Below are 27,250 nucleotides of genomic sequence, written 5' to 3'. Positions count from 1 at the left end.
TTAGCTCTAGATCTATGAGCCTATAATCCTAAAATTGTTAATCATAAATATAGCCTCTCTTTTCTCCACTTGAAGGCTGTTTTCAAAATCAGGAGTCCTCCTTGAAGACATTAAAATGCCAATATATAATTCATTATTCGTTATCTTTAGAGAGAGAACGCAAAGTATGATAGACTTTCAGAACTGCTTATCAGTTTTAGATGGTGGCAGTAGTTTTATAGCAAAGGCAATACACTATGAGGTAAAGTTGATTAAGCCTTCTGTTTTGAAAACTGTAGCAAATTTCAGTGAACAGCCTTAACAGAAGTATTCACCTTTCTACTTTATAACTTGTATTTATCATAAAATTTTAAGCATTGATTTTGTATTCACATAATGAAAATATCCTTTCTACCTTGTAATTCATATTTATCATAAAATTATAATTATTGATAATGCATTCTTCCATAAGTTATAAAAAAACTATTGCTAAGTCTGAATTACCTCGCTATCTGGGAGAGCAGTTTCTCGTAGAGATGTTGGTGCATTCCATTTTTTCCTTGTTTTACTCTTCTTGCATAGGGTTAGCACTGAATCAGAATTCATAATGTTTTCATTAGTAGCTCCCTATCCTAATTACTTGATAAATTAATTTCTCTAATCCAAATTTAAGTGAAATTTAAAAATTTTTGCCTAATTCTATTTCCTGCAAAAATAACAAACAGATTCTGTTCATCCTGTTTTTTCTGTTTGTTTCTTAAGAGCACTTTTACTGTCTTAGGAGAAGTTTATGTTTGTATGATAAAAATAAAGATGACAATGGTGGAAACTATAAGGAGTCAAAAGTTCGCTCAAAGAAAAAAAATTTAAATGAAGTCAGATTGTTTGATACTGCATGCTTTGAGCCATTACTGCTTGATTGTTGTGAGGATAAAATGATCAAATGTTCCTGGGTCCGTAACCCTGGGCCAGTCCCTCTGTTTCTTCATTTATGGGCTACACATGATTATGGCACCTGCCTCCTAGGATTGATGTGGGAATCAAATTAGATGAAAATTGTAAAATGCCTTAGGGCAGTGCCTGGCACATAGTAAACCCTGTATAAAAGTTAGCTAGCAGTATTGTTGTTGTTAAGATATGCAAAGCAATTTGCAAACCTTTAGTTCTTGTTCAGTTTTTCAGTCATGTCCAATTCTTCATGACCCCATATTGGCAAAGATACTCACTGGAGTGGTTTGCCATTTCATTCTCCAGGTGATTTTACAGATGAGGATTCTGAGGCAGACAGGGTTCAATGGCTTGCCCAGGGTTACATGGCTAGGATGTGTCTGAGGCCAGATTGGAACTCGGGAAGATGAGTCTTCCTGACTCCAGGCCCAGCCCTCTGTGACACCTAGCTGCCCCAGTTACAAACTTGAAACCCTATATAAATTATAGCTATTTTTATTCTTATTGCTGTTACATAAAAATATTGTACTTTATTTTAAAATTTTGCTTCAAAAAACAAATGTTAATGTCTTTTGTTTTTAATGCTATGGCTTTTCCTGTCAATTTCCCCTACTTCCCCCCCCACACACCTTTTGAGTCCTTCCTTTTTACAAATAAAAGGTTAAGCCAAACCAATCTACACACGTATGTTATACATCCCACACGACTCCATACCCATAATCCCCTAATCTGCTACAGAGAAAAGAGAAATGTTCCATCATTTCAGCCCCGATCTAGATTGTTAATAACAGTCTGTTAGGTGTTCAGCTACCTTTCAGTGCTTTTTAAAAACTATATACTTCTAGCAAACCTACACTTACGTATATGTATGTTTGTGAACTTTCCATAGAGCACGTTGGAAGATGTTTTGTTGTTGCTCTTTTTGTGAACTAAGATAGGGAAACTGGTTTTCATTGAATTTTAGCTTTTTTTCCCATATTCTTGGGAAATTTTAGTCATTAAAATTGTAGAAAGTAAATAAAATTTAGACCATTCCTTAGTAGTTTTCTGTGTCAGATTCCTTAACGTAATATTCATGTTTGCATTTCTAGAAGTAGCTATACGGAAAAATTTAAATTTAACCAACATCTTTGTGCTTCTTAGCAGTAGATACGTGTAGATCCCAAATAATATAAAAATTAATCACTTTTTCCACGTTCATAATTATTTTCTGTTTGCCTTAGAATCTTGCTCCTTGTTTCCTTAGACAGCATTGTTTCATAGTGAGACTTAAAATAGAAATCCATTACCGTGTAGGAAAGAATAATAGAATATCATTGTTGAAAGTGTATCCATAAATATATTTATTCCATACGTCATAATGAGTTCAGTAATCTAATATCTTCTTTCCCTAAGTTTCTGTGATGTAGAAAGATGTTAAAACATCTTGATTATGAGCTATATTCTATCCCTGCTTACATGGTTATACTTGCATTTTGTGTTTACTCTCCTAGGACTTAGATCAGGAATACAGACATGCCATTTACATCATTAGTTTTTGGTGTTAAGCTAAGCAGCATTTCTCTAGGAGCCGGGAAGAGTGTGAGGATATTGCCCGCAGGCCTATCTGACAGCTGCCTTTTTGTGTTGGATTATTGTTGGTCTGGCTTTGGGTGTGGGGGTTTCTTTGGAAGCAAGGGGATGTTGGACTTGTCTTGAGTGTATGGGGATTATTGTCAAAACAGTGGAACCTAGAGGGAGCAATGAAGCACCTAGCAACCCCTGGCAGTTATGCAGCTGAGCAAAGAAAGGGCATGAGGTTCCCCATAAAGGAACAGCATTTGGGACAAGGAAATCATCTGTGATAAGGCATCATTTTGCCAGTTTATATCATATACCTTTGTAGAATATTATCCCTGACTCAGTGCTGAGTCCCCTGACTTCAGTCTGCTCCTTTGGACTTTGTTTATATGTCTTCGCCATTGGCTGTTAGACCCATGCATTTGAAGCACTGCCTTCTCAGGTCATAACTTTGCAGCTTCTGGCCACCTGAGAGTTCCTTGCTCATATCCTGATGACTTCTTTCAATCACTCCTCCCTACTCAGTGGAAATCTGAAGTTGTCCATTATTCAGAGGACAGACAGACTGGAGAGAAGCCAGGTACCGTCCAGAAAGGTGTTACAAGTTTTATGTGACATTAGTTTAGAATTTGCTTATGACAGGCTGCCATTAGTATAATGCTCTGATTTTTTTTTTTTTTAAGCAGACATTTAATTTTTTTTGGTTCCAGCTGAGGAAACTCTCTATCAGTACAATTTGTGGTACCATTTCTGCAACTTAACAGTCTTAAAGAGCTGCCTGAAGCACTGACAGGTTAAACAACTTTGTGACTCCAAGGCTGGCTCTCATTATAATGTTTTAATGGTGTAATTACAAAACACTATTATGTTGTTTTGAGACAGAGTTATGTGGGACCAGGCCCACATTTTTATTTATATTGAACATTTATTGAGCATTTAATATGCTCAGTACGTTCAAGGGAATGTGTTTGGGTCCTGTGGTAAATGCCATCAATCATCAGACTTTTATTAAGATCTTATTATGTGCTAAGCATGGTACTACAGGCACTGGGAATTCAAAGAGTGGAATAAAATCATCCCCGTCTAACTAGAGGAGGCAATATCTATATATCTGGTCCTATGCAGAATACTACAGCATGATGGATCAGGAAAGTTTCATGTGGAAGGTGGCATTTGAGCTTTGCCTTGAAGGAAACTAGGGATTCTGAGGGAGAGGAGGAAGTACATTCCTGGCGTGGAGGACAGCTAGGCAAAATTGAGACATTGAATGACTTCATGACTCTTAGGTTGTCTAGAGATGAGAAGTGGAGTATCCTGTGTGAAGAACAATAGGAAGGCCAATTTTGCCAGGAAATAGTGTGGACAGAGAGGAGGAATGTGTGATTATTCTAGAAAGGTAGGTTGGAACAAGGTTGTAAAAGCCTTTAAATATCAAGAGTTTATCGAATAGGGGAAATACCTGGTGTTACTTGAGCTTTAAGAAAATCATTTTGGGGGCATACTTGGTGGGGGGGCAGGGTGAGAGAACATAACATCCCAAATCTCTTACTACTCTAGTAGTGATTTTTAAAAAGAGCACCAAACGAAGTAATGATCAGGAGCTTCAAGGAGAAACTACAATAAGTACATTTCTCCTGCCCAGATCTGTGCAGGGATAACCAGAAGCCTGTATAAACTAAGGAAGAAGTCCAACCAGAAAAATCCAACCTGCTAGCATGGCACATGGACCAAGAGCAAAGTAGGGAAATCTGTATTCTGCAACTGGATACCTAGGGCAGGAGAATGAGAATGTGAACACCTGAAATTCGTCACTCAAGATGAGGGTCTGGAGCGTGCGTGATTCAGAATAGGGTAGTGATGTCTAGCCATGAACATTGGCTGAATCAGAGCATTGCTGATGCAGCTCACTGGTCTAAGCTACCCTTGGGGTCCTTGAAAATTGGACCACTCAGTATTAGGAGGGAGCAATCAATCGGTGAACATTTATTAAGCACCTACCACGTGCCAGAAATTGTGCTAAGTCGTGGGAGGATCCTAGGTAATACAATTCAGGATCAAATAAAATACTACAGTTTCTCCTGGAAATCCTCACTAGCTTAGACAAGAAGCCTTTACTTATCCCTCTTAACTCATCTTCCCTGTGTTCATTATCTTCAGTTTATCCTGTCTGTAGCTTGTTTGTACAGTTTTCATCTTGTCTACCCCATCATACGGTGAGCTTCTTAAGAACAAGGACTGTCTTTTTACCTTTGTTATTCCAGCACTTAGCATTGTACATTGAATGTAGGAGACATTTAATAAATGTTTATTGGCTGACCAGCAAAGTCCCAAATCAAGAAGTAATGCTGGGAAAACACTAACAATAACCAAAACCCAGAAGACAGTAACTGCACATCATATCTATAAGTAAAGCCCCAGAGAAATTTGCAAATGTGCCTCTAATTCTAATGGGATTGCTGGAGGAAATGAAGCAAGAGTTTAAAATTTTCATATGAATGAAATTAGAACTCAAACACCAGAGTTCTTAATCTGGGGTCCTTGAACTTTAAAAAAAAAAAAAATTTGATGGCCAGTTTCTTTTATAACCTTGTGTATTGTTATGTGCTTTTAAAGAACATTCACCTGACTGCCAAAGGGATCCATTTCATGCAATGAAAAGTTTTAGAATCCTTTCTCAATCCCTAGAGAAAACATTTGGGAAGGAAAATGAACAGCATAGTTCAAGAGGTACAAAACTTTATTCAAGTAACAGACTCTCTCAAAATTAGATTGGATCAAACTGAAATCAGCAACTCCACAAGACAATGAGAAATACTAGAACAAACTTGAAAGACTGAAAACCCAGAAGAAAATATAAAATATCACCAGAGAGATAATGTAAGAATCATTAAACTACTACTACCCTCCACAAATGCCACATACTGTCTTTCAAGAAATTTTCCAAATGGAAATTGCCCACATTTCCTTAGAACCATAGGACAATGTGAAAATAGAATCCACCACTCATTTCCTGAAAGAAACTCCAACATGAAGATTCTCAGGAATATCCTTATAGCCCAGATTCATATTTTTCAGGTCAGAGAAAAGGAGCTTCAAGCAGTCAGAAAGAAAATTCAGATACTATGGATACATTGTATCAGATACAATCAGGATCCTCACAGGAAAAAAAACCAAAACTTTAAATTGGAGCCTTGAGGCTGAGGCACCACTTTGGAGTATATTGCGAAGATTAATGAGACAGATTCCTTGCCTAAATGAATAATAGTTTGATAGATTTAAAGATGGAAAGGATATCAGAGATTCACTTACCTACTCTAGCCTCTTTGTTTTACAGATGAAGGAATTGAGGCCCAGAGAGTAAAGTGACTTGCTCAATGTCACATAGCAAAATTGGGACTCAAACTCTGATGCTCTTACTCTTAAATCCAGTACTGTTTCCAGTAAACCATAGAGGGCCCCCCACATCTTATAGCTTCCATTAAACTTTTACACTATTAGGAAAAAGAAGACATCACTACAAATGCAATTAACATGGTGTTTATATACAAATATCTCTTTTTTTTCGTTTGTTAAACTATTTTAAGAAGATCCTTGCTATGGGGAAACATTTTTAATTTCAATTAAATATATTTTAGATGAAAAAGAAGAAGGCATACTGGGAAGCATTCTCTTACCTAGTTTTCAAATAGCTATGCTTACCTCTGAAGACCACATTAATCGCAAACATGCTTTTAAGGTAAGGGATGTATTGCACATTTTTTAGGCTCTATATTTGCATTTATATTAGAAGAATAAGCTTTGGGGATATATGGGATTTTTTTTTTATTTGTTTTAGAAAACTTAGTTACTACAAAGATGTTTGTTAACTACTTGATACTTTATAGTATTTAATTACATTATTATAGGAAAATTCAGTTTTCAAAATAATGACTTAAGGTTTTGAAAATTTTCACACCTTAATGTTGAAATGTATTCATTTAAAAGATTAACTCTGTTCATTCTAAATTCTTAAATCATTATTATTAAGTGTTTACTTGGTACTAGATTAAAGTTTAGAAATAATCAGGGAAATATCATTTTTATATTAGTGATTTTGGTATTGATTTCTTAAAGATTTTTTGGTATATTTTGTATCTTCATGATAAGAACAATAATTTATGCTTCACATTCTCTCCAATGTATTATTTGCTTATTTGGAATTATGAGCTGCTCTTAGCTATCTCAGAAGGCATGAGCTACATACTGCTGCTTTTCAAAATGGTAAGTCAGAGCTCAATCTTGGTATCATGGACCTATGTTGATGGACTTTATTTTTCAAAAACTTCATTCAAATTTTGCATGCATTAAGATAGATTATGGAGTCACTCATTTTGTTCACAACTATTTTGTTGAATCCAAAATGAAGAGCTTTACCTAATTGAAGGAAACAGTAAATTTCAGTTAGGAGTTAGTGAAAGGAGATGCATTTTTTTTTTTCCAAACAAGTTTATAGATCCCTTGAAATAAAACCCTCGGACTTAAAATGACTTGCTGTAAACAAAACTGTTCCTGACTAAGGGAAATTGCTTAAGGAAGGGAAGAATGTTAGGAAACAATGGATCTTAATTTACTTTCCTTCTCCCCCCCCCCCCCCCCCCCCCCCCCCCCCCCGCCCCCATTGGTGGAATAACCTAGAGTGAGTCATTAATCTTTGGTAAATAGAGGTGTGGTGCTCAACTAGCAATCAAAATTGCTAAGGCTGAACTCAGATTAGAACTCATGTACTTACTTTCTGTTCCCTTTTAACCTGTCAGCTCAATTTTATATTGAAAGTATCAGAGAAGGGAGGTAGGAAACAATGGAACTACATGTATTATCTTAAAAGTAACTAAAATTAATTTCCTCTGAAATAAAACGTTCTGTTGTAAAAGACATTATAAAAATAATAATAATAAAAGGGAACTAGATGAAGAGCAACTTATAACTTCCCTCCATTTTTCTTTTACCAGATCTTCATGTTTTTATTTTAAATGGCCGTGTCATCTCCAATTAGGCCGCCCATCCAAACATGCGGACCTATTATTTCTGCACTGATACAGGGAAGGAAATGGAGTTGTGGATGAAAGCCATGCTAGATGCTGCACTTGTGCAGACAGAACCTGTCAAAAGGTAAAAGCACACAGAAGAAATAGCAGAGATTCCCAGTCATCATGCATCTTCTTCCATTCATTTGAATAGGCATTCCTGTCATTGTTTTTGCTTCTGTGTGCATGTGTATCTATGTGCAAGTGCTTGCTAGCTCTATCTTTGTCGTAGGCAATCTTATGTCCATAGTTGATGAGGATGAGTAGATTTTCTGAATTCCTAGTGCCAGCGTAAAATCCTTGAGAACTCTCCTCCTGATCTTTTCTCCCATCTTTCCTACTCACTCATTTTCACCCATCAGTGTACTAGAGATGAGTCCAGACTCCTAATGTTCAAACTTCAATGTTTTTTCTTCTTACAGAATTACCTTTAATTTCAGGTAAGTAAAATTTTAGTTGTTACCAGTAAAATTTTACCCAGATGTTTTCCATCAAGATAATTTCTTTTAATTCTTTAATCCCAAAAAGGGAAATGATTTTACTGAATTTAATTTAATTATATATGTTACCTTACTTAATTTTTGCTTATCATTTTAATATCAAGTATTTTATGATAAATTCAAGTATATTTATCAATGGAAATTTTTCATAAAATAATTTCATAAATTTTTAATGATTTTTTCTGCGTATTTTGATTTCTTTCCTTTCATTGTATAGCAATTTCATAAACCACCACATAAATGTACATAAAGAATACCAAACTATTAAAAGAGTACTTCCTGTCTGATTTGTTTTAAACGTTAAAATTATAATTGACCTTAGCATACAATTTAGAACTTTTTTAAACTCTCTAAGTTAAGTAAAATTTTATATAAAAATATTATTGTACCATCCAAGAAATAATTTTAAGGAAACCCATGATATATGTAAGCATTTGTTGGTTAGTCAACAAATAAGCATTTATTGAATATTGCTTTATACAGCACATGTGTTAAGTATAAAGTAATTTAGCCAGCATTTATTAATTTCCTGCCACCTGTAGAAGGCACTAGGCTAGATGCTATTGATACAAAGGTGAAAAACAACTCTCCTATCTTTAAGTCTATGTTACAGTGTTGGGGGTAGTAAAGACATACATAAGAAGTATAATAGAACATAGGTTGTGACAAGGACAAAGAGATGTTCTACACAGATTAAGAAATGTGTGAGGACCAAGATGTGGGAGTAAGAGAGAATGTTCATGAAAGAAGTCATACATAATTAATCTGGACCATGAAGGAAGAGGAGTTCAACGGGGAGGACATGGAGAAATGTATGGCAGACATGACGCCAATCTTCTGAAGATGGGAAAGGGTAAATTATGAAATCAAGCTAAGAATCTAGTTTGGTTAGCACCTAGGACAAGAAGGAGGACAGAATTAAATCAAGATCAAAAGGCATCATATAATTACATTGTGGACAGCCTTATTGGCCATGTTGAAAAGTTTGCATTCCATTAAGCAGTGGGAAGCCTTTGAAGGTTTTTTTAACAGGGTGATTCTATGGTTCAGCCTAAGGATTAGAGAAATAAATCTGGTCACCCTATGCAGGTTGGTTTAGAAAGAAAAGTGAACAGAACCAAGGATACTAGTTAGAGCCTAAAAGTTTCTTATTTGAAACAATTCTTCCTTAGCTCAATTGTAGTCAAGTTTTCCTGTGTAAATAATTTCTAATTCTAGCTGGTTTTCATCCTTACCCAGCATTATACAACCTATCCTTCCTTTGGTTGCTGTGGTAACGACTAAGCTCAATTTTAAATTAGAGCTTACATTTTAATGTTATTTTTTGTATGTTTTAGTGTCTTTGTTTCACTCAGTTTTTAAAGATAAGTTGGCATATGTGGATTTTGTAATTTTTGTATTACATAATAAAGATTCATAATATTTCATAGTACATGGAAATAGGGCAGATGTTTAAATATTCAAGTAGACTGGAAGACAGATACAGGACATCTGACTTTTAACACACAATTTTAAAGAAGCATAACCACTTAAGAAAATAATATTTAAAAAGAAAGTTAGCTTGCTTGCCAGTATAAATGCTACCCTGAATTTTTGTAATATTATACTTCTAATTGGTTTATAAAAATACCACTTTCTGCCACAGCACCATATAAATACCCTGATATTAAAGAAGCCTAAACCCTTTTCCCATTAAGTATGTTGGAATTTGAAAAGCCATATGGCATAAATTGAACACTTAAAATTAAAGGATGTACTTAGTATCTATTAGAAGAAAATTGTGACTTAAGTAGTAATCTACTATATTTAGCATCTGCCAAAAGAAGAAAACTTGGGCACAAAATAGGTATCAGCATGATCACAAAGTTTTCAGAATAAAAACCAAAACCTTTTAATTAATAATTAATTATAAGCAATTAGGTAATTGATCATTTTAAATGATTTTCAGAAATATTATTTGAAGGAAAAACATGGAATATAAGTTATCTGAGTAATTTTTAAAAACCATGAAACAGTGCTAGAAGACAAATGGAGGATTATTCTGAATTGAGCCCAGGGGTGAGGGGCAGGGAGACTTGCACAATCTCCCAGAGTAAACTGAACCATTTTCCAGAAACCCTTTTGCCACATGTTAATGCCATTCCCATTATCTTCCTTGAAAATAAAAAATTCTGTAAACTATCCCATAGCTTTGTTTCATCTTTTCTAACTTGTCTCAGTCCAACTTTTTTTTTGAACCATTTTTGTTGCTTCCATACATTTCTCATACAGGTTCTCTACATATGTCTGAAATTGGGTGTAACACTCTAAAGGTCTTACCAGCCTTTACTGTAATAAAAGCATTCCTATGTTTTCCCCAATATCCCAATACATGATGCATATATTTTAACATCACTCCATTTATGCAAATTTTGGATCCACTGTGATTCTCCTCCCCTCTCCCATGGATACTCCCAACCACCACCATTTATAACCATCTATCTGTCAATCTGGTATATTAATAAAAGTGATTTTTGCTGTTTTTTTCCTACAGTATATCTCAGGAAAAAATGATGATAATTCATATTTACATAGCACTTGAGGGTTTGTTAAGTGTTTCACATAAATGATCTCATTTGAACCTCATCAACAATAATACTGGTTATTATTGTATCTGTTTTGAATAAATCACCTATAATTTTTTTTTTTTTTTGGTTTCAGAGTGGATAAGATAACGTCTGAAAAAGCACCAACTAGAGAAGTCAATAATATTTCCAACCATAGGGTGCTAATTAAGCCAGAGACACAGAGCAGCCAGAAAAAGAAAGAAGTAAGAAAAAGTGAAGAAAAAAGGGCCTTAGAAGCTGAAAAATATGGATTTCAAAAGGATGGTCAAGATAGACCTTTAACAAAAATTAATAGTGTAAAATTGAATTCTCTGCCTTCAGACTATGAGAGTTTAACAGCCAACACAAATCTGCCTGGACGCTACAGGCCAGCTCAAATCAATGGTTCAGAAACTAAAGCAGTCAATGTTAGCCTTGCAGACCTTAGAAGTGGAAGTCATCATAATGCTGTGCCAGTTCATATCGAATCTGATCGAGTTATACAGAGAACCAATTCAATGTTGCAGCTGGAGCAGTGGATTAAGATCCAGAAGGGGAAGGGTCATGAGGAGGAGACCAGGGGGTAAGTTTCCTACTGTTATGTTTTTATGAGCCCTCCATTTAGTCAGATAGTTTTTGTCATGGCAAGATTCTCTGCTAAAATCTGTAAATACTTAAAATTATATACACAACCATGCCAATCCAAGCTCTTATCACCTCATGATCTTTTATAATAGTCTTCTCTCCCTACTTTCAGTCTTTATTTTCTCTGATAAATTCCCCATACAGTAGTATTTCTAAATCACAGGTCTTACTATGTCACTCTCCTTTTCAAGATATTTTGGTGGTTCCTCACTGAAGGATAAAGTTCGAGTCTATTTCTTAGTTTAAAAGGTGGGCCCCAGCCCTAGTATAGGCTTACTATACATTACTTACTCCTACACACTTAACATTCTAAGCAAACTCTCCTCATTGCTATTTTCAGTACCTTCCTTCTCACCTTTGCACCAGCTGATGCCCCTGTGCAATGTTGTCTGCTCACCTTGGTCTTCATCTTCAAGCCCCTTCTCTCTACTGCACAGCATAACCTCTCAGGGCCAGGCTTTATAACTTTGCACTGGGACTGTTATGATAGCCTAACTGGAAAGGAAGAGAGAGGCTTGTTCAGTAGTTTTCAGTTGTGTCTTACTCTTTGTGACCCCATTTGGGATTTTCTTGGCAAAGATACTGAAGTGGTTTGCCTTTTCCTTTTTCAACTCATTTTACAGACAAGGAAACTAAGGCAGACAGAGTTGAGTGCCTTGAACCAGAGTCACACAGCTAGTAAGTGTGAGATCAGATTTCAGTTCAAGAAGATCAGTCTTCCTGACTCCAGGCCCAATGCTCTCCCCACTGCCCCACCTAGCTGCCCCAGTCTAGAACCAAACAAACCAAGCCATCTTCCACACAACTGCCAGACTGATATTCTTAAAGCTAAAGCCTGGACATGTCACTCCCTGGCTCAAGTAGCATGGTGACTTCTTGCTTCTATGCAAACTTCTGTTTGGTATTTAAAACCCTTCACAATCTTGCTAATGCCTATGTTTAATGGGTTTAATGTTTAATAAGAGTTCAATGCTAAACTCTTACTCATTTCCCATTACTCCTTCTCATTCATTTTGGGTGCCAGTCAGACTGGCTTGCTTGGTATTCTCTCTCCCACCTATGTGCCTTTGCTGCACAAGCTGGCCCCCATGACTGCCAAGTTCTCCCTTCTGCCCTTTGACTCTTGGAATCTCTGCATCACTTCAGGGCTTGACTCAGATGCCACCTTCTATGTGAGATCTTTTTTTGGTCTCCTTCAGTTATCAGTGCCTTCTTTTCTTCCCACTGATATTCCTTTGTCTCTTGGCGTACTTTGTGTTCATTTGCTTGGGTATTTATGCTTGTTACTGTGTATAGGTGCTCATAGTTTCAGAACTAGGAGGAACCTTAGAAGTTTTGTCAAATCCCTTCATTCTACCAATGAGAAAATGAAGTCACAGAGAAGTTAAATGAATTTCCTAGTGACCCAGCTGGTAAAAGTCTGAGGCAGGATTTCTTCTCAGATCTTACTGACTCCAAGTCCAGCATTCTATCATATTTTACCCACTATACCATGCTACTTAACAAAAGAATCATATAAACTGTGAGAGACAGACTTCACATGCTAGTCTGAGAAGTTTGTATTTTATCCTACCCACTGTAGGAAGTCACTGAAGTTATATGCTCAAAGCAATGACATGGTCAAACCGTCATTTTAGAAAGATTTTTGGTACACCTTTGTGGAGTATAAATTGGACAAGACAGACAGGAAGTAGGAAAACCAATTAGGATGCTCTTGAAATAGCTCAGGTGACTAGTGATAAGAACCTGAGAATAGGGACAGATTGAGGAGATGCCACTAAACTCAGTATTCTCCAAATTGTTTTGCCCCCTAGCTTCCTTCAAAGTTTTTCTCAAGTGCCAGCTTACACCATCTCTTATACCTTTTTAGCTAATCTTCCCTCTCCCTCCCCCGCATAGCTTGTATTTACTTACTTGGGTACATGCTGTTTTATCCAAGAGAATGTACAGTTTTTATGGCCAGAATTACTTCAGTTTGGCTTTTTATCCCCAGCATCTAATGTAGTGCCCCACACAGAATAGGTGCTTACTAATTATTTATTGATTGAGCACAAACCTCCTCTTTATTTTGGTTTAGTCCAGGTACTTTTCTCAATACCATTTCCACTTTCTCTGGAATGAGACCAAAAGTTCTGGTCCCACTATTTTTGGTGGTATGAAGAGTTTGTTACAATAATCTTTGGAGAAATTGACTATCTTTTTGGGGGGGGAGGCAGGGGTTATATTTTGTCCTTGTTCACTTTTCATCCTTAAATGTACATGGAGTGACTTTACTTAGTTATGTCTCTCCTTGGGTTTTCCCTTTGCAACATACTACCAAGTTGCTTTCCAGTTTTGGGTGGACTAATTCAGTTCTACCAGCAGTCTGTCTTTCAGTGTGCTTGTCTTCCAACATCCAATATTTATATATTTTGTCATCTTTCCCAGTTTGCCGAGTGTAAAGAGAAACCACAAACTTGTTTTAATTTGTATTTTTTCTTTATTCTTAATGATTTGATGTATGTTTTCCTGTGGTTATTGATACTATGCAATTCTTGTTTCAAAAACATTTTGTTCACGTTCTTTGACCATTTGTCTATTTGAGAGTGGCTCTTGGTGTTTTATGCGTTTTTGTCAATTCTCTATCTATTTTGCATTTCAGGTTTTTCTTAATAGGAGATATTTTATCTAAATATTTCCCACTATAGTTTCTCTTCTAATTCCGTTTTATTTCTAATTCATTAATTTGTGTAAAAACTTTAAAATTTTGCATATTTGTTTAATGATTTCTTATATCTCTCCCTTGGTTAAGAGTTTTTTCCTAGCCGTAGCTGTGAACTGTACCTTATCTTATTCTCTTCTCCTTGTTCTTTTTCTTTTTTTTAAATATGAAGCTTGCAACAAAAAAAGTTTGCCTATCATTTGGCGCATATTGTGGTATACGGTATATATTACTGATACTAAACCTAGTTTCTGCCAGACTTCTTTCCAATTTTCCCTCCAGTTCTTGGCAAAAAGGGAATCTTTCTCCCTATAATTTATGTTCTTGGATTTGTTAAGCACTGGGCTATTTTTTTTTCAGTTGCAACAGTTTCCCACTTATCTGGTCTTTTCTATTAATATACTTTACTGTTTCTAGTCAGTGCTAAATAGTTTTCATGACTGCTGCTCTATAATGTAGTTTAAGATCTAGTAATGCTACACCTCCTTTATTTGTACTTTTTCTTATTTCCTTGGTGAACTTTGTTATCTTCCAAATGAATTTTGTTTCTTTTTTGTCTATTTCTAAAAAGCATCCCTTTAGTAATCTAATATACCACTAGCATAGGTAGCATTGTCATTTTTTTATATTAGCATGGCCTAACCATAAACAGTAATATCTCTAATCATATAATTGTTGTATCTGTAGAAATTTTGTGTTTGTTGGCAGGTTAATTCCCAGATATTTTACACATTTTGTGGTTTTATTTAAAGGAATTTCTATCATCTCTTCCTGAGTTTTGTTAGAACATAGAAATGATCATTTTTATGAATTTATTCTATGAATTGCTACGTTGTTGTGTCTAATACTATCCCAACTAGTTTCTTTGCTGATTCCCGGGGGTTCTCCAACAGGTACACCAATCATGCCATCCAAATATAGATTTTTCTGTCTCCTTTTTGCCAGTAGTAATACCATTGATATTGTTTTCTTGTATTTTTGTTATAGATAGCATTTCTAGGACTATGTCAGATTATAATAGAGTATGGAGAGATCTTTGCTTTCTTGTTTCTACAGGGAAGACTTGAAGTGTTTCTCATCAGAACTGGTGCTGACTCTTGTTTTAAATATATGCTTTTGATCCTATTTAAAAAGGACCCTTCTATGCTCTGTTCTTTTTAGGATTTTTGACATGAATAAGTGCTACATTTTGTCATTTTTTTAATACTGAAAATTGTTGTTTTTGTTGTTTATATTACTGTGTTTATTGTTTTCCTTATATTGTACCATCTTGATAATAATATGGATACAACTTAGTCATAGTGTATTATTTTCTAGATATCTTTAACCCTGGTTTTCCTTCTACTGCTTCTTTTTGCCTCGAAGAAATATTGCTGATTTCTTTTCACCATCTTTCTCTGTAAAGTTTTACAAATACTGTTAAACTAAACTACATTATTGTCCTAGCTGCCAGATTTCTCCACTTGGCACATGTCAGGTGTTTTCTGACTAAAGCATATTAAAGGCTCTTTTAGCTACCTTCTTATGGCAGTTGAATTTAATTGGTCACACTTGATTCCAGAATTGGTATAATTAGTGTAGAAGTCCTTTCTTCTGTCCATTTCTCATTTTTCAGTATCAATAACTTACTTAAATAGGTCACGTTAGAATTATTTTATAATTATTTGCCATACCCTTTTCACTTGTTTAATTTTTCTAGCTTGTATTAGTTTTATTCTTTGATCTAACAAGTTTGGTGGTCTGACTATACACCAGTAGTTGATTTAGGAATTAATTATGGGTAACAAGTTGTTTCCTTAGAAAAATGTCTCTTTCCTAAGCCTTCAGTCCCTTTCACCAACTGCCTATTGGATATTTCTAACTAGATGTAATATTTTGTTACTATTTAGTTGTTTTTCAGTCATATTCAATTCCTTTTTGTGGTTTTCTTGGCAAAGATGCAGGAGTGGTTTGCCATTTCTTTCTCCAGCTCATTTTACAGATGAACTGAGGCAAGCAGGGTTAAGTGACTTGCCCAAGGTCACACACCTTTGAGGCCCTGAGACACACTACTGTCTAAGGCCAGTTTGAACTCATCAAGATGAGTCTCCCCGATTCCAAGCCCAGTGCTCTATCCTGTAGCACTTACCTGCCCCTATAGATATACTAAATGGAACTCATTATTTCTCCCTCAAAATCCACCCCCTTCCTAATTTTCCAATTCCTGGTGAGGTCATCATCATTCTTGTTGTCCCACAAATTTACAGTCTTAATTGAAGTAAATTTATCAAACACTGTTAATTTTATAATGTGCCAGACGCATTATAGTGAATACAAAGACAGGGGAAAAAAAGGAACTATCCCCTGCCTTCAAAGAGTGTTACATTCTACTGTGGGAAAATTTCTGGTTTATGTTTTTGTTTTTCCTTTAACTTGGGGGTTGGTTGTGTTTTGGAACAGATTTCACTGTAATTTCAGTGGTTCAGAGAACCCTTGGTAAGGAAATTCCTTCTTTTAGTAGAAATCAGCTTCTTCTCTATAATTTACACTTAAAAGAATGATGGGGTAACTGAGAGATTTAGTTACTAGCCCATGTTAACACTGCCAGTATTTCTTAAAGGCAATGCTGACTTCAAAGCCAATTTTCTGTCCATCATGCCACACTGCCTTTTGTGTCTGGGCAGCAGTTACTTGTATGCACACAAGTAAATACAAAACATATTTGGATGTGAATCCATGCCTCTGGTTTGTTTTAAAGTGTTCCACTTTGATGATAACAGGTCGAGCATTGTTTTAATGATTTAACAATTTGTGTTTCCTTTTTTGAAAATTGTTTCTTCACATGCTTTGGACTTTTAACTGTAGAATGAGAATTACCATGGTTACTTTTCAGCCATTTTTACATACTTCACAAATCTAAACTATCCTTCACGTAGCCTGTAAATTTTTTTTGCTTGATCTATTATTATTTTTCTTTTAATGATACTGTTTTTGTTGTATAATTTTTAAAAACTTCCATGAAGTTAATGCTGTTGTTAAATCTCTCATGGAATCTTGTATGATTTTAACATGTGGATAAGAATTTGGATAAAAATATTCAAAACAGAATGTTGCATTAATGCAGTCAGTGCTTTCTTTTAGTCAGCAAAGGAACGATGAGCACAGCTGACCCTCTATTTTTTCAGTCAGTTGTGAGCCTAAAAATATGGTTTCCTATCAAATAAGGTTTGCAAAAGCTTGTGTGCTCTCTTCTCAGTCTTTCGTCAAGGATAACAGTGCCCCTGAAACGTGCGTATTCTCATGAAGATTTTGTCACCCAGAAAAAATTGACTATATAATGCATTGATCATTTAAAATATTTTTTCTATCACCTTTTCTTTGTTGTGTTGCAGTAATTATTTAAATAGTTCTGTGTAATTGTTATAGTTCTTCTGATTCTTCTCACTTCATTCTGCATCATTTTATACTTATCTCTCTTATTTTCTTGTAGTTTCTCCCTTTTGTCATTTCATACGCTACAGTATTCCATTATGTTAATGTGCCACATAATTTGTTCAGTCACTTCCCAATTGATAGACATTCATTTTGAATCTAGATTTTTGCTACAACAGAAAGTACTACTAAAGATATTTTTGTTCATGTGAGTAATTTCCCTTTTTTTATCTTTTTGTCACCTTTACTTAACTTAGGAACGATACTGGGTCTAAGGATATGCATAGTTTAATGACTTTGAGGGTTTAGTTTCCTTCAGATTACTTTCCATTTTGATTGTACCAAGTCACTGCTCCACAAACAGTACATATTGATGATACGTAGTGGAAATTCATATGCCTGTTCTCCCACAGTTCTTCCAGTAATATCAGAGAAACTTAGTACAAAGATTTTTTTGCCCCAGTTAACTCTTTCCCTTCTAATTCTAACTGCCTTGCTTTTCTGCAAAACCTGTTCAATTTTATATAATCTAAATTACCTACCCATATTATAGTTGTGCTCCTGTACCCCCTGTTTGGTCATGCTCTCTTCTCCTTTCCATAACTAGGAAGGTAACTACTTTCCACTTCCTCTAATGCGCTTTTACATCTAGGTCATATATTCATTTAGAGTTCAAAGGAAGAATGAACACACAGAGTAGCCATATAGTGTGAGTTCTTGATCTAAACCTCATTTTTTCCAGATGATTTTTCAGCTTTCATCAGATAGTCTGTGTTTCGGAAGTATAGACTTTTTGAATTTATTGAACACTTATCTTATTGTGTTCATTTGCTTTTGTATCTTGTGTTCTTGGTCTCTCCCTCTGACCTACTTTTCTCATTTGCAACCAAAACCAGATAATTTTGATGATCACTGCCGTGTAGTATGTAATTTGAGATCTGGTGCTGAGAGGCCACCCTTCCTTCATTATTGTGTTTTTCTAGTTCACAAAGTAATCCTGGTAGTTTGACTAGTGTGGCAATGATTTTATAAATTATTTTGATAGTACCATGATGTTTACTATATAATCATGTCCAGATAGGACCAGGTATTTCCTCTATACTTGTTTTTGCTGGACTTTGTTGGTAATGTACAGACTGCTTTTTGTAGGCATATTTTGCTGCTTTACTGTGTTGTTTCTAGTCATTTTTATTGAATTTCTAGGGAATGCTAAGAAAAGCAGCATATTATCTGCAGAAAGTGATCATTTTGTTTCTTCTTTGCCTGTACACATTCTCTCAACTTCCTTTCTTTACATATTCCTATAGCTGGCCTTTCTAGAACAATACCAAGCAATATTGCTACAGATATTAGGTCCATGTTTTATACCAGATTTTATTGGAAAGGCTTCTTGTTTTTCCATTATGGCTGATTGCTGCCCTTGGCTTTATTTTTATATTGTATATTTTTTTCAATTAACAGGCATCTGCCCTTTCATTCCCTTTCCCTAGGAAAAAAGAAAAAGAAAAAAATGCCTACAATAAACATGCCTAGCCAAGTAAAACACATTCCCACTTTGACCGTGTCCAAAGATGTGTGTCTCGCTATGTATATATTGAGTCCATCACCTCCCTTTGAGGAATTCATCATTGGTCCTCTGGAATTGTGATAGAGCATTGCATTGGTCAGATTTCTTAAGGTTTTCAAAATTTGTTTTTTTATAGTGCAATTTAAAATTTTTTTCTCAGCAATACATAGTGATCCAAGTAATTCCAAAGGACTTAGAATGAAAAGTGCTATCCACTTCCAGAGAAAGAATTGGTGGAGTCTGCATGTAGATCAAAGCATACTATTTTTCATTTTCTTAATTATTTTCATGGGGTTTTGCGTTTTTTTTTTCTGTTTTCTTTCCCAACATGACTAATATGGAAATATATTTTGCATGATTGTACATCAAATTGCTTGCCATTTTGGAAAGAGAGGAGAGGAAAGGAGAAAATTTGGAACTCAAGATTTTGAAAAGTGAATATAAAGTTGTTTTTACATGTAATTAGGGAAAAAATATAATTCAAAATAAAATTCATTTCCCACTTCATTTAGCTTTAGTTCAGTGTGAGTGCTTCCCCCAGCCTTTCTTTGTCTTGACTTCTTACACCCCCCGATTATATAAATTCCCTCCATTCCTTCCTTCCTTTTTCCCCTAATGTCACCTTTTCTCCCTAATTTTCTCCCTTTAAGATTATCAAAATGCAACAAAAATCACTCCCAAGCTTTCTATCTTATTTGATTTCTTCTTTGACTCCTGTTGACATCACAATTTTTAGAGTGTGCTTGTATTACTCCATTGATATCACTTCATCTGTATAAAATTGTTTTCCAACTATTCCCTTGTATTTACCTTTTTGTGTTTCTCTTTAATCCTATCTTTTTATTTCAAAGATTCTATTCAACACTGGTTTTTTCATCAAAATATTTGAAAGCCCTCTATTTCCTTTAAAGTCAATTTGCCAGATATTACTTATTCTTGGTTTTAAGTCTATTTTATTTGACTTCTTGAATATCTCTTGGTCTTTTTTTCAAGTTAGTTTTTTATATGAGATAACTTATTATTTTGTGAGATATTCTGTTTTCCCCATCTTTTTGTTTTACTATTTTGTAGCATTCTGTTTAGTCTGTTCTGTTTCTAAAAGAATCTGTTATTTGGGTTAGACTTTATGCCTCTTTCATAATGCTGTTAATTCTCATTTCAAGCTCTCATTTCTTTTCCAGTTCATTTGTCTGTCATTCTCATTTCATTTATATTACCATATTTTAACTTAACATCATTTCTTTCTAATTATAATTGATCTTATGGACAAGCCATGCTTTCCTTTGTGGCTTTGCTTGTAGATGTCTTGTAGATGTTACGTAGTAATTCTCCCCTTTTGGATTTGTGTCTTGGGCGTTGCTGGTGCTCAAGCTCTTTATCTTCTTTGCTTAGTTATTTTTCCAGGGATCTAAACCAAATGTCATTGATGGCCTAGCTGGGAGCTCTTTTGGACCTGAATCAGTGATCCTTTCACCTCCCTCCAACTGTTTCCTAGGAGGAGAACTAACTTCAGGATCTGTTCTGTGCAAGTCTGTGCTGGGAACTATGGTCTCTGAATCCATCAAAGATCAATCTGGGTGTGTCTACACTGCAGACATAACTCAGAGCTTATAGTCTGTGTTCCTGGCCCCTCTGAGAGACAGACCTCTCACTCTTTGCTTGGGGCTTAGGCTGAGTCTTTGATCATTTCTGGGTACCTTATATTGTTGGCATAGTTCAGAGCTTGAGAGTTGAGTCTATGATCCCAACCTACTCATGTTCCACACTTAGATCATTCACTGGAATTTCTCCTTTGATTTCCCATCTACTACTCTGTGCAGCATTCTTCTTAGAAAAATTGTGTCTTTTTACTTTTTTTTGTAGGAGAAAGTAGGCTATACTAGTTTGGCTCTTCTCCTTGCCCTTGGTTTTAACTAATTATATTTATCATATAAAGGAAAAGTGCATTCATTCTTATTCTTTCTAGTATTTTCACACAAACTTGTGACTTTTGTCTCTTAACGTAGCTTAAGACTGCATTAGCTTTCTTGGCTGCCAGTATTACACTGGTGGTCCATTTGAGGCTTATAGTCCATGAAAAGACCCAGATCTTTTAAAGACAAACTATTTCTAGCCCTGTTTTCCCTGTCTTGTACTTTTGAAGATGATCATTTTTCAACTTATGTATGAAATCATATTGCTCTCTATTAAGTTTCGTCTTATTTGTTTTAGCCCAGTATTCTATCCTGTCTGGCTTTTGTGCATCATAACTGTCATCGGTTGTATTAGATATTCCTCTCAAGTTTTGTGTCACCTGAATATTTAATAAGCATGCCATTTGTGCCTTTATCCAGATCATTGATAAAAATGCATAACTGCCTAATTCCAAACATTGGCTCTCCCTGAGACCCTGTAATGGAAACCTCCTCACAAGTTGACATGAAACCATTAATGAGTCCACCATTCAGACAATTCTGAATCCCTCTATTTATAGTTTCATCAGATAGCCTATGTATCCATCTTTTAAAAACAAGAAAAACTTGAGATATTTTATCAATGCTTTGTTAAAACATAGGTAAATACCTAGAATATCCCTTTGATCTAACAATTTAATAAACTTGTTAGAAAGAAAACAAAGTAAGTGACTATTATGTGCCACCTACTATGCTAAGAGCCTTGGTAATACAAAGAAAGGCAGAAGATTCAAGAAGCTTGTTCTAATGGGGAAGACAACATTCAGACAACTATGTACAAATAAAATGGAGTTAAGTCAGAGAAAAGGTAGTAACATTAAGAAGGTTTGAGAAAGGCTTCATCAGAGGTAGAACTTTAACTGGAATTTAAAGTAAGCCAGGAGATGGAGATGATGAGGTAGTTGAATTCAGGACATGGCAGAAAGCTAGTGAAAATGCCCGGAGTGGAGATGGAATATTTTGTAAGAGAAATAGCAGGGAATCCAGTATTACTACATTACAGAGTAAATTGTGTAAGTGTAGTATAAGAAGACTGAAAAGATTAAGGATTGGGAGATGTAGAGGCTGTGAAACACTTGGAAACTAAACAGTGGTTTTATATTTGATCCTGGAGGTGATAGGGAACTGTGGGGAGGAGGTCAGACCTCCACTTTGGAAAGATTACTTTGACAACTGAGTGGATAATGGAGTGGGAGATTTGAGGAAGAATGAAAAGGTTGGAAAAGCTGCTTAATGAATTGGGATAGTGAGTTAGGGAGATGTAAAAGGGTTATTACCTCCTGCAGTGAGGTCCTCATTGAGATTAGATAACAAAAATGTGTAGTAGAGTCACTCAGCTCAGTTTTCTGATTCTCTCCAGCTTCATTTAGCAGTATATAAGTTGGGGTGAAAGGTGCAGGTGGTGGGTGTAATTGAGAACCAAAAGTTCAGAAGAACAAGATTGGTATTGGATACAATGGCAAGAAACCCCAAAGAAAAACACAATGTAGAGCTGAACTGGTTCACCAAGGTATCAAAATGAGTAAAGGAGGAAAATGTAGCTAGTGATGACTGCATTTCCCAGATGATGGCCTGGGAAAGAAAGAAAGGGTCAAGAGACTAGAAGTCACAATGATAATCAAGAACTGGATTTGTAATTGCAAGATAGGGAAAGGTGGAATGACAGCAGATTGTGATTAGATAGAAGACTTTGACAGTTCATGAATTTGGAAGTGGTACATTTGTGGGTGATGGCAGATTAAGGGAATGACCTTTTCTGTGTATCTGAGGTGAGGTGGATGAATGGTTCTTAGGAAATGAGGAAGTTGTGAGGGACCAAGAGGTAAGGGTGTTTGAGAGTATCAATAAATATGTTGACGTCCCCTAATATAAGGGCAGGAGTTGAGGAGGAAAGAAACACTGCACCAAGCATTGAACTCAATAAAGAAAAGAAGAGTGTCTTTGGAGGCTGGTAGACAACAGCCACCAGAATTTTGATTGGATGATAGGTCTGGATTGAGAGAAACTAAAAGGAGAAGAGATTCTCAAGTGATAGTGGCAAAGAGTGAGTTTGTAAGTGGAAAGGAGTAGTACAGGTACCCCACCAGAGAGTCAGAGAGGAATGAGTAAAAGTGTTGGAAAGGGTGGCCAACCCTGTGGCTGTGTCCTGAGGAGAGAGTTGGACTGAGTGAAAGCCCAAAGATGAAAAGAATGGGAAAGGAAAAGATTTAAAATGAAAGCAAGTTTTATCAGAGAGCAAGCATCATGGAAAGCACAGTAAGAAGGGGTGGGGAGCTTTAGAGTGGAACATTGGGGCAGTTAAGGCAAGGTTGAATGGGAATGAGAATTGGCAGTGAAGGGTGGTGAACAGTTTTTGAACATTTTTGAATTCAGGATCATTGGAATGGGGAGGGTATAATTGCTGAGAGTATGTTAACTATTGGTGAAGGAGGATAAGGAATAATACTCGTGGCTTCAGATGTTTCTTTACCAAAAATCAATAGTGTGGGTAAAATGCCAAATACAATTAAAATTTCAATACAGCTTTGAAGAAAGTACCTCTGAAGAGAGAGTCCTCTAGTCTTTACTACCTGCCCTGCTTTACCTACCTGCCTCATAAGGAGCCCTGGTCTTGCCATCTACTCCACTGTTGGAGCTTTAGGACCTTGAGAAACTTTCAACATCTCCACTGCAGCTGAACTCTTCCATATGGAGTATTTTCTTAATTAGTATGTGAATTCCTTAGGAGTAGGGACTATCTCATTTTTTCTATTTGTATTCCCAGCACTTAACACGTAATTCTTTTATAAATGTGTTTTCATTCATTCATAAGACAGAGCCATAATGATAACTTTCTCGGGGACCATTTCATTGTTTTTGCTCCAGTAGATTGAAACTCCTGTCTCTGTCTCATGATATCTCTCTCTACACTGACTTGGAATGGCAAACATTTGTTTCTTTTCTACAAGGTAATTCAAAAATCAGTATAAAACACTAATTTATATTTTTCAAAGACTGTCATCCTATGGATGCACTTTGGAAACTGTGTGTTCTATCATTTTATCCTCAATTGTAGAATGATCTTTTATCATTTTCTTGGTTCTGATTTCTTTTAATGATCTTTTGATCTTGCACACGTTTTTGTTCCACAACTGTCAATTCACAGAGTTAGTAGTACTAACCAGTCTCAGATTGAACAGTGTGGAAAAGATATTTATCCCAGAATTATGCTTGAGGCCAACCAGTTGGGAGCTGTCCCTCTATATTTTCCTTTTTTTGGTTTGTTTATAAAATGTAATTTTATTTTATGTTACTTTGCTGTTTCACAGGGCACTACAATCAATGATTAGCAACACGCAATTTTCTAAGTAACTGGTCACTAAACAAACATGACACTTCGCACTGCACAAATCTGCTTGGAAAAGTTCTTAAAATATTCATCCTGAACTCATATATTTCCAGTGGTTTCCCCCATTCTGGGGTATTAAGAAATGCCATACACTTTAGTTTGCCAAAAACAACATTAGTATTCTGGTGTTACATGTTACTTCTATTACATAGTAAAGTGGATCAGAACTCCCAAAGCAGGAGTGTGAGTGAACTATGATTGAGAAAGGGACATTGTCAAATAAAATCCTTTATGTTTTCAGCTTTGTGAGTCTACATCTCCCTGGCCTGTTGTCCCTCTTGCCCACAGATACTTATCACAGACTAATTCAGTAGTCAGACAAAGCACCCCAGAACTGTTATCATGACTTCAGTGTATGTTCCAATGGTATTTCAATACTAATAGCCTACGTTGACGTGCCACCTGCTGTGTGCCAGGTACTGTCCAGAGCACTTCACAATTACTATTTTGTTTGATCCTCACAATAACCCTAAGAGGGAGCTGCTATTATTATTCCCATTTTACAGAGTAGGAAGCTGAGGCACAGTTTAAGTGACTTGTCCTGGGTCACACAGCTAATAAATATCTGAAGCTGGATTTGAACTCAGGTCTCCCTGACTCCAGAATTGGTCAGTCTATCCAATACACCACCTCGCTGCCCCAGTAAGCAAGAGAAGCCTCATGGTACAGTGGAGAGAGAACTAGCAATGAAGCTAGGGAAAACCTGGATTCAGGTCTCTGGCATATGAGCTTTCTGACCTTGTCATTTGACCCACCTCCCAGTGCTTTAAGCACCTCTCCAAGACTCTTAAACTTTAAAGAAGATGCCAACCCACATTCATCACTTGGCAAGGAATGTCAGTGAAATCATAAGTCCAGTTGCCATTCCTAATTTAATAAGTACTCTACTTCCATTACCCTGAGCTTAGCTTTTGGATCAGCAAAGAGAATCTGATTGGGGAACTGGAAGCAAAGGGACCCTTGAGACAGTGACTGTTGTCACCTGCAAAGTCATAGTGGGCATATAAGATGGGCACATGCATCCTATATTTTAGCACAAAAAGGATAAACATGAGTCAGTATTCTAATCAAAGTTTCTGTAGGCAAATTTCAGGGGTGTTTTGCTTGACTGTGCATATTTATTACAAGAAATTTATTTTGCTTTTTTTCCAGGGGTGGGGTGGAAAGGAAATGGATTTTGATTAATTTTTTAAAAGAGATGCAAGAGAAGGCGCCACAAATGAGAAATGATGCGTGCCCTTTCAGATGAAGTCACTATGTTATTAGTCTTAATTAACTTATTTTACTTTATTACAGGAGACTTTTTTACAAAGTGGGAGTATCCTGTAAATGTTTCTATTATTAAAAAAAAAAACACATCCATAAGACTTTTTCAAAATGTTGTTTGTTATTATAGGTCAATTGAAGTTAAGTTATAGGATATTTCGGAGTTAATTAAAATTAATTTTTAGTTGTGATTTATAATTTTTCCTTGGTATTTCAGTTTTATAGTCTCATACCTAGTAACAAAGTTGAAGTTATTGGAGAAATAATAGTGCATTCTAGTTTATAGATTGGCTCTGTCATTCTTAAATTTAATTTTTTTTTCAGTGTGATATCTTACCAAACATTACCAAGAAATATGCCAAGCCACAGAGCCCATGTTGTTCCTCGCTATCCTGAAGGCTACAGAACTCTCCCAAGAAACAGCAAGACAAGACCTGAGAGCATATGCAGCATCACACCATCATCTCATGACAGGACAGTGGGACCACCAACAGAAGAAAAGCGGAGATCCATGAGAGATGACACAATGTGGCAGCTCTATGAATGGCAGCAGCGTCAGTTCTACAATAAGCAAAGTACTCTCCCTAGACATGGCACTTTAAGCAGCCCTAAAACTATGATTAATATTTCTGACCAAACAATGCACTCTATTCCTACATCACCTTCCCATGGTTCAATAGCTGCTTATCAGGGATATTCTCCTCAGCGAACTTATAGATCAGAAGTCTCTTCACCAATACAGAGAGGAGATATAACAGTGGACCGCAGACACAGAACACATCACCCTAAGGTAAAATATTCACTACGTATATATATCATTCACTAACTTATATATGCTAGGTTTTGTTTGCATGTGTAGTGCTCTGTTGCTTCTGTTAAAATTCAGGTGTTCGAAGTTTAAGAGAAAAGTTACTTCACTTTTTTTAAAGTTCACAATCAGTATCAAAACCAAGGGTAGAAATTTTCATTCTCTAGGATCGCAAAGAAAACTCTTTGGAGAATAAATATTTCATGTTCTTCTCTAAGAAATAATATGTGAATCATTGGCCTTGCAGAAAGGCTCCCCAAATGCCTTGGACAGAATCTTTGTCAGCCATAAATGCAATTGCAGATTTCCACACAGTTGCCCTCTCCAGGTTTGCCTACTCCCTCCTCTCCCACTGAACCTTTTCTTTGGCTGGCACTTGTCTCCACAGTAAATAGTGGGACATATATCTTCTTTCCTGTGAGTTCCATCTCAAATTAATTCAGTTTCTTCTTTGAAATAATAGCCCTTCATATATTTGAAAATAACTCTCAAAACCTCTAAGTCATCTTTCCTTCAGGTTAAACATCTCCAGTAATTCAATTGTTCCGTATAAGATACCACTGTAGACATAATCACCTGGGCACACTCCAATTTGTGGATGAGGTCCTCTTAAAATTATGGTGCCCAAAACTCGGCAAGAGATGTCAGAGATATAAAGATAAAAGTGGAAATGGTCCCTGTATGCAAGGAGTTTAGAGTGATTGGTCTCTAATTATTGATCGCATTGAATGTTGTTGAAATACATGGGTTTCACTACCATATGTTTTGAAAATGTTACTGCTAACATGAGTATTTACCTTTTTGAGTAGTCAGTTTGGTTTTTTTTTTTTTTGCTTTCAGATGGTCTTTTAAGACCCAAGAGTTACAATAGAATTCC

The 27,250-nt window shown here is 35.9% G+C and overlaps 1 protein-coding gene across 22 annotated transcripts in view; it reads left to right on the top strand.

The window, feature by feature from the left end:
* PLEKHA5 (pleckstrin homology domain containing A5) overlaps positions 1-27,250 on the top strand; it is a 195,659-nt gene that overhangs the window by 115,003 nt on the left and 53,406 nt on the right. For 11 of the 22 annotated variants that reach the window (XM_072653591.1, XM_072653587.1, XM_072653586.1 and 8 more), the window contains 5 exons: positions 6,123-6,223; positions 7,520-7,635; positions 7,973-7,990; positions 10,751-11,218; positions 25,890-26,355. In XM_072653591.1, coding sequence (XP_072509692.1) covers positions 6,123-6,223; positions 7,520-7,635; positions 7,973-7,990; positions 10,751-11,218; positions 25,890-26,355 — 1,169 coding nt within the window. Of the gene's footprint in view, positions 1-6,122; positions 6,224-7,519; positions 7,636-7,972; positions 7,991-10,750; positions 11,219-25,889; positions 26,356-27,250 lie in introns of those variants that run through there. The other 11 variants (XM_072653588.1, XM_072653598.1, XM_072653583.1 and 8 more) reach the window with 2 other exon arrangements.

The sequence above is a fragment of the Notamacropus eugenii genome, chromosome 3, assembly GCF_028372415.1.
Source record: "Notamacropus eugenii isolate mMacEug1 chromosome 3, mMacEug1.pri_v2, whole genome shotgun sequence".
In the NCBI taxonomy this organism is placed as follows: Eukaryota; Metazoa; Chordata; class Mammalia; order Diprotodontia; family Macropodidae; genus Notamacropus; species Notamacropus eugenii.
The sequence above is the reverse complement of the archived record's forward strand: the minus strand, read 5'-3'. Positions and strand labels throughout refer to the sequence as shown.